Source organism: Suricata suricatta, chromosome 7 (genome assembly GCF_006229205.1).
Source record: "Suricata suricatta isolate VVHF042 chromosome 7, meerkat_22Aug2017_6uvM2_HiC, whole genome shotgun sequence".
Lineage (NCBI taxonomy): Eukaryota > Metazoa > Chordata > Mammalia > Carnivora > Herpestidae > Suricata > Suricata suricatta.
The window spans coordinates 12663071-12676366 of record NC_043706.1 but is presented as its reverse complement, the minus strand read 5'-3'; the positions used below and the strand labels follow the sequence as shown (position 1 = coordinate 12676366).

General features: G+C 51.1%; 1 protein-coding gene and 1 long non-coding RNA gene across 4 annotated transcripts in view; one reads left to right on the top strand and one right to left on the bottom strand.

The window, feature by feature from the left end:
• Nucleotides 1-13031, top strand: part of GMPR (guanosine monophosphate reductase) — a 46197-nt gene extending 33166 nt beyond the window's left edge. The window contains exons 7-10 of one of the 2 annotated variants that reach the window (XM_029945451.1): nt 5916-5958; nt 7937-8096; nt 11733-11926; nt 12727-13031. In XM_029945451.1, the coding sequence (XP_029801311.1) occupies nt 5916-5958; nt 7937-8096; nt 11733-11913 (384 nt within the window). In that variant the 3' untranslated portion in view covers nt 11914-11926; nt 12727-13031. Of the gene's footprint in view, nt 1-5915; nt 5959-7936; nt 8097-11715; nt 11927-12726 lie in introns of those variants that run through there. The other variant, XM_029945452.1, reaches the window with a different exon arrangement.
• LOC115296962 lies at nt 655-4943 on the bottom strand. 2 transcript variants are annotated; one of them, XR_003911167.1, is made up of 4 exons: nt 4861-4920; nt 4520-4585; nt 3704-3846; nt 655-1077 (listed from the first exon to the last, which is right to left on the bottom strand). It is a non-coding gene; the product is annotated as an uncharacterized LOC115296962 (long non-coding RNA). The 2 variants fall into 2 exon arrangements; XR_003911166.1 differs by lacking the exon at nt 4520-4585 and having other exon boundaries at nt 4861-4943.
• Nucleotides 13032-13296: the final 265 nt, after the last annotated feature.

The following is a 13296-nucleotide window of genomic DNA, read 5'->3' as shown; positions in this document are numbered from 1 at the left end:
GGGCGGCAGAGGAGGGAGAGGGAGTATTCATTCTAAGGAACTGGCTCCTGTGATTATGGGGGAGTGAGAAGCCCCAAGATCTGCAGGAGGAGTTGCTAAGCCAGCGATCTAGGAGAGCTGGTGGTCTAGTAAATAGTCTGAGTCAGAGTCTGAAGGCCTGAGCGCAAGGAGGAGCTGATGTTTCAGTTGGAGTTACTGTCCAGTTCAGAGGCCGTCATTCAGGAAAAACTCATTTAAGGAGGCTCAGCCCTTTGTTCCATTCAAACCTTGAGCTGATGAGATGGGGCCCACCCACACTGGGGAGGACACTTAGTCTACCAGTTCAAATGTTAATCTCATTCAAACAAACAACCAACCAACCTCCCAGGGGCCCCTGGGTGGTTTAGCCAGTTAAGTGTCTGACTTTGGCTCACATCATGGTTTCATGGTTCATGAGTTCGAGCCTCATGTCGGGCTCTCTGCTATCAGCGCAGAGCCTGCTTTGGATCCTCTGTCCCCACCCCCTCTCAAAAATAAACATAAAAAAAAAAACAACCCTCCCAGAAATGACCAGACTAATGTTTGGCTACATTTCTGGGCAGTCTGTGGCCTAGCCCAGCTGATACACAACGTTAGCCATCACAACCAGACAAGGAACTAAAAGCCTTGGGATCTTATGTGACTTGTTCAGGTCACTGCCGGCAATGGCAGAGCCAGCACCCACGCAGAGGTCTCTACCTGTCCAGTGTTCTACGTCTTCCCTTGACGGCCCCCTCCCCCGCTTAGAAAAGAAGGAGGCTTCAAGGGAGGGAAAAAGAAAGTCTTGCTGAAGTCACAGAAGGTGCAGGTGGGGACGGGCCCCCGTCTGTTCGTTTCCCATACCAGTTCCATCCTATTTCCACCTCCTGCTGGGGGAGACATCACCTTCTTCTGCTCTTCCCGCTGGTCCTTCTCCACACGGCCCCGCGCGTGGCCTCCAGCAGGAGAGGACAGTCGGCGCCCAGGGCCCCAAGGTTAGAAAGGGAGCTTCGAACGCCCCGTGAGGTCACTCTCCCCTGATAACCAAGGGTGCCCGGCCTTTGTCCCGCTGCACAGGACCTGGAAGGCAATGTTGACTGGGGTCACTGTTGTTTCTTCTCAACTCAAACTCCAGCAGTTTCTTTCTTTCTTTTCCTTTTTTAAAACTACTTATTTATTTTTGAGAGAGAGAATGAGTGTGGTGGGGTGGCGAAGTGGAGAGAGGGAGACAGATCTAGAGCAGGCTCTGTGCTGAGCAGAGAGCCCGATGTGGGGCTTGAACCCACAAACCAAGAGATCATTCTCTGAGCCCAAGTCAGTGCTTAACTGACTGAGCAACCCAGGCACCCAAGTGCCAGCATTTTTTTTTAAAGTTTATTTTTATTTATTTTGAGAGAGAAAGAGAGAGAGAGAGAGAGAGCAAGTGGGGGAGGGTCAGAGAGAGAACCCCAAACAGACTCAGCTGTCAGCACAGAGCCCAAAGTGGGGCTGGAACCCAGGACCCATGAGATCATGACCTGAGCTGAAGTCAAGAGTTGGATGCTTAACCAACTGAGCCGCCCGGATGCTCCCACAAACTGCAGTTGTTTTAATGAGCACATTTTATGAAGCCGAGAGCGTGCTTATCGGGCTCAGGAGGGCCCTGCGTCATGAAGGGCTGGTAATGGTAAGGGACCGGGTAGAGTAATCCCCATTCCTCTCCTTCTCTAGACTCGGTCACTAGTGCTCACGTTGGCCCACTGACCCTCTGCACAGAGGTAATGATGGATCAGCAAGCCTCCAATAATTTTAATGATTGAATATAGCGCTTTAGAAGCAGTTAGACCATTCTGGAGGTGCCTGGGTGGCTCAGTCAGTCCAGTTGAGCATCCAGCTTCAGCTCAGGCCATAATCTCGCGGTTCGTGGGTTCGAGCCCTGTGTTGGGCTCTGTACTGACAGCTCAGAGTCTGGAGCCTGTCTTCAGATTCTGTGTCTACCTCTCTTTCTGATCCTCCCCTGCTCACGCAGTCTCTCTCTCTCTCAAAAATAAATAAAACATTAAAAAAAAAAGAATCAGTTAGACCTTTATAAAAAACCTAAACAAAGTGGGGCTCCTGGAGGGCTCAGTCAGTTAAACGTCTGACTGTTGATTTTGGTCGTGATCTCACCGTTTGTGAGTTTGAGCCCCGTGCACATGGAGCCTGCTTGGGATTCTGTCTCCCTCTCCCATTCTCTCTCTCTTTGCCCCTCTCCCTGCTCGCTCACTCTCTCTTTCAAAACATGCAAACATTTAAAAGTTAAAGAAAAAGACCTGAACAAAGTAATTCAGATAACTGAATTTTTTGAGGCCTGAAAAATTCCCCCCCGCCCAAATAGGTTGAGCCTAGAAAAAGTGAGAAAATACAGATAAACATGAAGATTGCTAGAACCGCTGTCCTCTTCAGATAATAACCTGTGCGTGTGTTTTGATAAGAGTGCTTCTAGACATTTTCAGAGTGCACTCCTAACCCGGGTTCTAATCTTTTTCTTCCATCATCATAGCTGCGTGACCTTGGGCAAGTCACTCAACCTTCCTGAGGCCCTCCCACCTCCTCCCTTCCCCCTCCACCTACAAACTATCAACTGTAGGTTCTAGTGGTGTTGGAATAGAAAAATAAAGTTTGTAACACCCCCTTGGCCTATAGTAGGTGCTCGATGGGCATTCCCTCTGCCTCTTCCTTGCTTACTTTCACCAGCTTCCGTTTGAGAGAAGGGCAGGGTTGTTTTTAAAAAAAAAGTTTTTTTACTGTTTATTTGTTTTTGAGAGTCAGAGAGACAGAGCTCAAGTGGGGGAAGGGCAGAGAGACAGAGACCCTTTAGGCTCTGAGCTGTCAGCACAGAGCCTGATGTGGGGCTCGAACCCACGAACCGCGAGATCATGGCCTGAGCTGAAGTCAGATGCTTAGCCGACTGAGCCACCCAAGTGCCCCAAGAGCAGGTATTTTTAAGAAGAAAAGAGAGGCTGACACTTCACAGATCAAGTTCCTACCAGGCATTTCATGTGATGCTTTTTCTACTAAAATACAATGTTAACGCTCTTGAACAGCAAAAACAAGGAGCTCTTCGAATATTTGTATGTTGTTTTTGAAAACCTAGCAGCTGTGAATGTAAGCGAAAGTAGATGTGTCTTAGATTGCAGAGATTTGCCCCAACTGCCCTGCCCCTGGGCACATGAGAGGGTGCTTTGAACAGTGTTTGCAAGTGACCGAGAGATGGTGGAAGGGAGCAGCCTCTTTTGCCCCAGAGCATTATGGGACGCCAGATTGCCCTGGGTTAAATGCACAGTCTGGCCTGTTTGGGCCGAATTGTCTATTTATAAACCCGTTCTCATGCAGAGTGAGCAGGAGATGCTGTAAGTGTGATTTCCTCTCTGTGGCACATCATGGAACCCTCTTGTTTTTTTTTTAAGAAAATTTTTAACGTTTATTTATTTTTGAGAGAGAGGAGAGAGAGCAAATGCACAAGTGGGGGAGGGGCAGAGAGAGAGAGAGAGGGAGACAGAATCGGAAGCAGGCTCTGGGTTCTGAGATGTCAGTGCAGAGCCCAACTCGGGGCTTGAACTCCTGAACCTTGAGATCACGACCTGGGCCAAAGTTGGATGCTTCACAAGTTGAGCCACCCGCTCTTTGATAAAGAGATAAGGCGTTTAAAAATGGCAGGAGTGAGGGGTGTATTGGGGGGTTATACCTTGAAGAGAAAGTAGACACGCTGAGGTGTGGAAGCTCCAACACGAGGTAGTGCAGTCACTGTCTTCGCATGGACGGCTTGGCCACGTAGCCTGCATTGAGGATACAGGCATAGCTTGTTCTGGAGCACCAAGCTTGAGTGCGCTTCAAAGATACAAGGTTTGGGTTTATTTGTTGTTGTTTTTTGTTTTTTGTTTTTATTTTTTTTACAAATTGCAAAATGGCATTTCTGCATCTCTGTGCCACATTTTGGTTAATTTTCCCCAAATGTCAAACTTTTTCATTATATTTGTTGTAATGATCTGTGATCAGCGGTTCAGGCTTGCTGAAAGCTCAGCATTAAAGTACTTAAAAAAAATTTTTTTTTAATGTTTATTTATTTGAGCAGGGGAGGGGCAGACAGAGGGAGACAGACTGAAGCAGGCCTCAGGCTCTGAGCTGTCAGCACAGAGCCTGACGCGGGGCTTGAACCCACATACTATGAGATCATGACCTGAGCTGAACTTAGACGCTCAACCAACTGAGCCACCCAGGCGCCGCTAGCAAGAAAGTATTTTTTAATTAAGGTGTGCACCTTTTTTGAGACAGTAGTGCTGTTGCACAGTGCGTAGACTACAGAAAAGCAAACACATAACTTTTCTGCACACGAGAAGCCAGAAAATTCACTGGACTTGCTTATTGGGATATTTGCTTTATTGCAGTGGTCTAGAACCAAAGAAGCAGTATCTCCGAGGAGGGTTGGTTACGGGCTTGATTGAGGAAGTAGTTGCAGTCAGTAAATAATCATAAACACAGTAGTTTAAGCTTTCACACCTACCTTTTGATCCGAACTACAAACAAATAATGAAGCAGAAATCGAGTTCTAGTTCTTGGAATGACAGGCCTAAACAGCAGATTTAAAAAAGGGGGAACTTTGTGGGGCACCTGAGTGGCTCAGTCAGTTAAGCGTCAGACTTTGGCTCAGGTCATGATCTTGTGGTTTGAGTTTGAGCCCCGCGTCGGGCTCTGTGCTGACAGCTCAGAGCATGGAGCCTGCTTTGGATTTTGTGTCTCCCTCTCTCTCTGCCCCTCTTCTGCTCACACTCTGTGTGTGTGTCTCTGTCTCTCTCAAAACAAAACATTAAGAAAAGGGATTAGGGGACTGAGTCACAGAAATACCATGCTCCCTGTCAGAGGCGCTGGTCATGAGGCGGCTCAGCTCAGCTCACTAGATGCTCCCCAACTCCAGGAGCGTCCACACCTTCCCGCCAATTGTGACCTAAGGTAGCCCTGGCAGCCTCTGTTTTCTGTGTCCTTCCCCAGGCCATTGTGACACCTTCACGGGAGGGTCTCACCTACTGGGCAAACCCACTCTGAGCCCCAGGGCCTTTGCTTCCTTGCCTCTCTCTCTGTGGGGGTCTGGCTGCAAGTCAGGGCCACCCTCGCTGGCCCCCTCCTTGGACTTGACACAGGCCGCACTGACTAGCAGGCGGAAGCCTGTGTCTGTGAGGACGCCTAATGGGCTCTGCCTCCTGGAAGCCGTGCACCATGTTGCTGGTGTGGAGACAGAGCCCCCTGCACCTGCTGGGCAGCCCAAGGTGACCGTCCTGCTGGGCCCTCACCCAGCCTCTGGAGTGCGATCCGTGGGTGGCATGGCAGGGAGTCCAGGATGCATGTTTGATTTTAAGCCAACCAGGCGCATAACATGAAGATGAATCAGAGATGCATGGGGTGGCCGGAATCATAAAGGAACTAACTCCTTGTCCTTTTCCTGGTGCTTAAAATAATTCTGCTCTTGGACTAAACAAACCTCACCTCCCGCCAGGCAGGGAGGGAGAGGGGACTCCTTGAAAGAGACTTGAATTAAGAAGGCCCAGGCCCCCAGGCCCTGCATGTTGTGTGAGGGGCTGGCGGAGCTGGGGGGAGGGGGCGAGCAAGGTCTCAGAGCCGCTCCTGAGGTCTCCATCTGCCCTGGGCTTGTTGGGGGGGGGGGACAGACCCCAGGAGGGGACAGTAGGTACAACACTGAGGGGAGCAAACGGAGTCAGAACACTAACTGGGGAGCACTGGGCTCCGCCTGAGGGTCGCTGTTTTTGGCTGGGGGCTTGCCCTTGGCCGTGGGGTTAGGGGGTGCATCCGGATATCGCAGATACTTGCCCCGATGACCCCAGGGGAGGGGACAGCCTGGCCAAGCACCCCGCTGACGCCCTCTCCTTGCTTTTTCCTCTTCGAAGGACGGAGGCTGCACTTGTCCGGGAGATGTCGCCAAAGCCTTTGGTAAGGGGACAGGGAGGGAGCTGCCCGCGCAGCTCTGCTTGGCCTCTGGTGGGAACAGGAATGAAGAGGCGGGGCTTGCTGGGGGAATCCTGAGGCCGGGCCTGAGTTTCCAGTCCCTGCATTTGAGCCCCGGATTGGCCAGAATCCTGACATGGGCTGGGTTTTGGCTGGTGGCTGGGCCCACCCAGCAGGCATCCTGGAGTATAGACTCAGTGAGAGCCCACAAGCCCGGCTTAGAAGGCTCCGGGTGCCTGTGGAAGAGGCGGGTACCAGGTCCACGGTGACCTCAGGGAGGGTCTCCCAGGGGACAGAAGCAGGGGGAATCTTTTGGGAGGGATCAGAACTCCCCAGCACTTTCTCACTGCCGCCCCGAGGTGCCTGTTTTCCCAGCAGGGGGCAGCCTCGTGCAGCAGCTGTGATGCAGTGGGGCTTTGGGGGCACCTGCCTTTTCCTCCAGGAAGTGTAGGGCCGGCAGCATCTCCATGCCCTGTCCCCTCTGCTAGCCGCTGGACCAACTGCGTCCATCTGTCAGTCAGAGCTGATTAATCAGCATCTTGGTTATGGAAGGGAACATGGGGGTCATCTCTGTGTAATCCAGGGTGCCTGCTTGATTGTTGAGGAGGCCGAGGCCCTGAGAGGAGGATGACAGGGTCGGGGTCCCACAGGCTGCTGCAGAGCAGGGACAATCAGGAGTCCCCTACACTACTGGGCTCACTTGCCCGTTAGCCACAGGTTTTTGTTACTGATTTTTGCATCGAATCTACTTCCTGCCAGGGAGTGGTCCAGCCTGGGCTCCCCACGCAGAGTGGGAGCTAGCACAGTTTAAAGTGACTGGTCATGTCTATGGCCATACCACCCTGAACGCGCCCGATCTCGTCTAAAGTGATTGGTCATTAAGAAGAAGCCTCTCAGATAACAGTTCCTGGTCTTTGGGATCCCCTCTGGTGGGCGGGAGGCCTGGCTGGACGCGGGTTTTCCTCTGTCCCCTTAAAGTCATGCAAGGGTGGCCAAGCATCTAGCATTCGGGTTAGAGACCCTGGAATGAAGGACCTGTAAGTCTTGCGTAGAAGGGTCCGGTCCCATTGTATGTGGCTTGTCCGATGCCAGGCCAAGAGCCTGCTTCTCTGAACTGCTGGACACAAAGCCCTGGTATGCAAATCCCAGAGCCCTCCTGTAAATACGTCCGTGGCCCGGTAGAAGAGGTCAGGGCCGCTTCTCCAGGGTTCCTATGCTTGCTGCTCCTCCTTGCCCTGTATCCTAATTACTCAATCCATCTGGACCCTGATGTCCTCGGGTTCTAAACGTCAAGCCTCCAGTAGGCCTCAGGAGAAGTTCATGGTCAGCAGAGACACTGCACAGGCATCCAGGAACAGGATGGGGAAGGGCGGGATTTCTGGTTCTTCCACATACACCTTTTCCTTTCTCAACAACCAGTTAGTTACTCTACATTGACCATGTGCGATGCCCTGTGACAGACACTGGAGAGGCAGCTTCGTGCCATATATAGCTAGCGTTTAGGTTTCTCAGTACCCAGTCTCCAGTGTGGGAGTTTCAGTCTGTTCGGAGGTCTTTGGGGATCTACACAGGCAGTGTGAGGGTTCCAATCGCCTAAGGTAGACCAGATGTCTGCTGGGAACAGTAGAGGAGTGACTGTGGAGGAGATTAGATGACACGCAGTAGAAAATGCTGCCCAGTTCTTGAGGCCGCTCTGATGACAAGACTTAGACCTCCACTGAGAAGGTGGTCCTAGGTGGTCATCAGTCACCACCAGCCATCAGTAGGCTGCATTTCTCTCTCTGGGCGCTCAGTGCCTCCTCCCTAATGGCGAGCCTTCGTGACTTTTTCCAAAGAGGGAGAGGTCGAACTCTCCTCTTGAGTATCGCTAGGAGCAAGGAGGGGTGAGTTGGAGCGGCGGATCCTTCTGGAGCCGATTTTCTCTGAGCTCTTTTCTCTTCTTGTCCCCACTGTTGGGGTTTAGGAGCTGGAGCCGATTTCGTGATGCTGGGGGGGATGTTTTCGGGCCACACCGAGTGTGCCGGGGAGGTAATTGAGAAGAATGGGCAGAAACTCAAGCTCTTCTATGGGATGAGCTCGGAGACAGCGATGAACAAACACGCAGGAGGTGTCGCCGAATACAGGTGAGGGGAAGGCCAGCGCCCTTGGTGACGCCTCGCGTTTACAGGCACGGGACGGAAGCAGGTCTCCAGTATCAGTTCTGGTGATGCTAACGGACCATGGGAGGGAGCTAGAGAACATATAGTGCTTCTTTTATTATTATTATTATTATTATTATTTAATATTTAATTATTTTTATTTTTGAGAGAGGGGGAGAGAGAGCATGAGCAGGGGAGGGGCAGAGAGAGAGGGAGACAGAGGATCTGAAGCAGGCTCAGTGCTAACAGAGCAGAGAGCCCCAAGCGGGGCTCAGACCCACAAAGTGTGAGATCATGACCTGAGCCGGAGTCAGACGCTGAGCGCCCCAGGCGCTCCATCCTTCTTTTTAAATAGTCCCAGTTTTTATCCAGACAGCACTGTGTGTTGGGGGCCCTCCAAAGGACGCACAGAGCACAAGGGTCTTGGCACAGAGATGGAAATGTGACAAGGGGTAACCAGTCCAGGAGGGGACACTCCGACTTCCAGGGGATGGGCAAAAATATTTTTGCCCTGTCCTTCCCATAGAGCCTTTGCCCAGCCAGCCCCATAACTGCCGGTCTCTGGCCTGGAACACGGTTGGGCTGCAAACACTGGGCTGATGAATGGGTTCCCGCTGCAGATGCAGCAGGTGTGGTGCACATCCCTGCCTGGGGGTCAGGCCTTTCCAGAAGGGTGCCGGGTTTCCCCTGCTGTAGGACTGTCAGCTGCCTCCATGCTCTGACAGTCGACACAGGCAGCATATTTAGCCATTTGACGGTGTCACTCGCTGTAGAAGGGATGCTCACTTCTGCCTATCTTTTTGGTTTTTTCAAACACATGATCCCAGGAGATAACCTGGACATTTCCTGTTTCACTTCCATTTTAACTATCTGTGTGCGTGTTTCAGGAACTGTAGGATGGCACCGGTCCATTGCCTGGCCCTGTTCCATAGAAGCTGCTATTGCTTCTCATCAGTGTTAGTTGATGACAGGTCCCACTAAGTGGACGGGACAGAAGGCCTTGCGTCCTCAGAAGGAAGTCCGCATTCTCCAGGCACGCTCGGGCCCGGGGATGACACTCAAGCCCTCCCTGGTGGACACCCTCTGTTTCCTACCGTTCATCCCATACTTGAAAGCTCATCTTGAGGACATGGGTTGCAGAGGTGTGCAGGAGGTCCAGAGGGAGCCGGAGGGGAGATCTCAGAACCCTGCTGGGATTCAGGGGTGGGCAGGGGCGAGGCGTGGGGGGGCTCTGCCAGAGTTCCGTGCTTTTATGGGATCCTGGTGGACTGATATCCATTCCCATTCTCTCCAGTCTCTTTCTCCTTTGGAAGAGGAATCTCCATCATGACGGTGATGCAGAGTAGGGAAGGCAGGGTGGGGAGCAGGAAGAGGGGACCACGCTTCTACCGTCAGCCTGGAACTTCCGTCAGAATGGGAGGACTCGCCCTCTCCCACGCGGTACCCAACCGAGGAGGTTGCTGGGTTCATGAGGGCGGGCAGGGTGAGGATCACCAGCTCTGTGGCAGCAACCACCCTCCCTACCCGAGGGCCTGTGCGGTGTCTGCCGTGTGCTGGAACGTTAATCGGAGCCACTGTGGTTCGGAGACAGCTAGACCCTTTGCCTGGAGGACATTTTTTGCCCTCAAGCTGGTTGCGTCTGTTTCGGGTTCCAAGGAAAGTAGAAAGGGAAGGGTAGACCAGGTTATAGCACACACGGAAGCCAGGGAGCCGAAAGAAAAACCCATCTGTAATTTCAGCAGGGTTTAGACAAAACGAAAATAGAAGACTCAAGCGTATCAAGACTCCGTTCTGGAAGCCGATTAGATGAGAAGGGGAAGTGCTGAGGGAATTAGAACCTCAATCTGGAGACAGCCCGGGCCCTGCAGGCTGCGTCTGGTTTTTTCTGTCTCTCTCTGTCTCTCTGCCTCCCTCCCTGCCTCCCTCTCTCTTTCTCTTTTTCTCCCTGGCAGTTTACAGCCTCTTCACAAGCGTGGTCCTCCTTTGACGTTGTATTTAATTAAGGTAGAGCTATTTATGCCTTGCTGGTTCCTTCCCCACCATTAACCATTGAGTCCTCATGCTGTCCCTGGGAGACAGATCAAAGTACCTTCGCTTTACAGATGAGAAGGCTCGAGCTTCGGCAATAAATGACTTGCATGAGGTGCTGTTAGCAGAGAAGCAACGATGAGAGTCTGGATGATTTCCAGCAAGCCCCAGGCAGGCCATGGGAATCTCTTTGAAAAAGCGAGACGGCAGTCATTGTGGGCACATGTGCGGAGATGTTGGTCCCTGGTTACAGAGTGTGGTGATGCGGATCCTCTTTGGGGTGGCCAGTGCCGGGCTCCTTGAGCTTGGTATTCTGAACCAGCCATGAGGCCAGCTTGGTCTAGTCAGTGGTTGAAGTGGGTAGATTTCGTTGCACTTAAGGGTCGCCTTGGATGCGTGGATTTCAGAGCAATGAGAGTTAATGCTATTTTGAAATTCCAGGTAATGAGTTTCTGATTGAGAGATGCTATTTTCTCTAGTTGAAGAGAAAGCAGTGTCCAGAATTGGGTTAATTGTTAGAATTTCCAGATTGCCGGAGCCTTAGATGAAGGCTTGGGTTTTGAGTAGTTTGGAGTTGTCCTTCCTTCTCCAAAAACAAGTCCGACTATATGTCCTTGCAACCGAACAGGGCTTGAGTGGTCCATTTTACAGATCTTCCTTAACTTATGGGGCTGTGTCCTGATAAACCCACCTTAAGGTGAAAATACCATGAATTGAAATGCATTTACTATACCTAACCCACTGAACGTCATTGTTCAGCGTAGCCCACCTTAAATGTGCTCAGAAGAGTTACATTAGCCTACAGTTGGGCAGAATCCTCTAACTCAAGGCCTTTTTAGTAACGAAGTGTTGAACATCTCATGTAACTTATCGAATACTCTACTGAAAAATAGTATACACAGGTTGTTTGGGTGCTGGGTGACTGGTCAGTGTTGGGAACGCTCACCTTTACGATCCTAGGGCTAACGTTAGCTGTGGCCATCAGTGGCCTGCGTCACAGGTGAGGATTGTATAAGCACCACTAGCTCCGGAAAGGATCCAAGCTCAAAATGTGATGTACAGTTTCTACTGAATGCGCATTGCTTTGCACCCTGGTGCAGTCAAACCATTGTACGCGGGAGATGGTCTGTACTTTTGTCTTCTCTGCATCTTAATTGTAGGCAGTTGGTGGGGGAGGTTGTTCAAGAGGAATGCCGCCATGTCTGTTCTTCCCCTTGGGCATGTTGGGCTCTGGGTCAACTGGATGCTGGTGTAGGGATTAAGGTAGAGGGGAGGATACTGCTGAGAAGGTCACCGTGTGGGACGGGAGGGATCTACTTCCTCCAGGGCTGCGGACAAGGACATTTCTTTTCGAGGTTGTGTGTGCAATTTGGACGGGAGGAATGCATTCACCTGAGATACTGACGTAATGGGCTCTGCATCTGAACCAACGTGGACTGGGTGGGACTGGGTGGGACTGGGGGCGGCGGGAGGCCCGGAGCTGTCTGAGTGCCTGGGGGCTGGGTCGAGTGCTAACACTGGGAATAATTCCAGCTGAGGTCTTAAGAGAGGGGACAAAACCAGATGAAAAGAAAAGCTTCCTTTTTCTTCCAGAGCTTCTGAGGGTAAGACTGTGGAAGTACCTTACAAAGGGGACGTACAAAGCACCATTCTGGATATTCTTGGGGGACTGAGGTCTACCTGCACTTACGTGGGGGCTGCCAAACTCAAAGAGCTCAGCAGGAGGGCGACATTCATCCGGGTGACTCAACAGCACAACACCCTGTTCAGCTAACCCTGAGGATGAGGTGACTTCCGGCTCATGGAACCTTCCACGCACACCTGCTTTCGCACCTCCCTCCTCCTGTTATGGCAGAGTTTCTGGCTGCTCCTGAATGCTGGACTACCGCCTTCTAATCCCCTACCTGCCGCCCGGAGGCTTTGGGGCTCCCCTAGTGCCTTCTGGGGGCCTGGAAGCAGGGCGCTGACCGGGTCTATGGTCGGAGCCTGGCTGCCTGGAACTCACGCCCTCATTGTTCAAATCAACTCCCTTTTTCTTTCTCTTCTCTTCTCTTCTCTTCTCTTCTCTTCTCTTCTCTTCTCTTCTCTCTTCTCTTTTCTTCTTTTCTTCCTTCCTTCCTTCCTTCCCTTTCTTCTTTCTCTTTTTCCTTTTTTAAAGAAAAATGGTTTCACTTTAATATAATGCAATTTAATATAATGCAATTATCTTAAGAGAGAGATGGAGTTTGCCTTTGCAGGAACTAGGTTGTCAAGGGAGCTGGGGATTTTCTGCCTATTTCCCGAGGCTCCTACTAGTCCCGGAGGGGAGGGAAGGGAAGGATCAGTGGCCAGGCCCCTCCCCACCTCTGCTTTTGGTCGCTGCAAAAGAACAAAAAGCACTTGAGTAGATCCATGAACTTAGAGAATTGGCTTCCTGCAGACACTCACCAGGCATGGCGACCTGTGTTTACCACCTGTGTTACCCGTGCCTTCTGGGAACAGGTATCTGTCACTACAAGGTCGAGGCTGCTTTGAGGACGCTGTCCCTGTCCAGGGTTTTCACTGAGTTTTGTTTTCCTTCCTCTCTTCCCTCCTCCCATCCTGTCAGGCTGGCCTCTCACTTAAAGAGATTATACATTATTTTGAAGCGCCGTGGGATGTTTGGTTGAAAGGTTATCCACCAGAAACTGGGCAAGTGGAATCCCGCTGACAGCAAACGCTCTGACCTGTGGCCTTGGGGGAAGGCCCACTGTGGCACTTGTGGAAACAGCGCACATGGATTGATTAGTGAGCACTGGCCACTTTGGAAGCATTGCTCAAGTATTAGGACTGGAAAGTATATGCAGACCAGGAGGTGTTACTTTATTTTCTTTTATTATTTAAAATAATAAACCTTATTGGTTTAAAGAGGCAGATGCAGGAGTAAATTTTCCTTTACAAAGTAAGGGGTTCTCCTGGAATAGAGAAGGATCATGCAGTGCTGTATCAGGACACCACAGGAAGAATCCACCCCAACCATAATGTTGCAAGAAACTATCCATTTTTACTTTTCTAAGGACACATTTAAAGGTTCAGCAACTTTCAACTTTGTTGTACAACATTTCACCCCTGAATCCATTAGGAAGAGTTTTTGTACTTGGGTGACGTGAATTGGCTATATGTTTGAGATGAGGGTCTA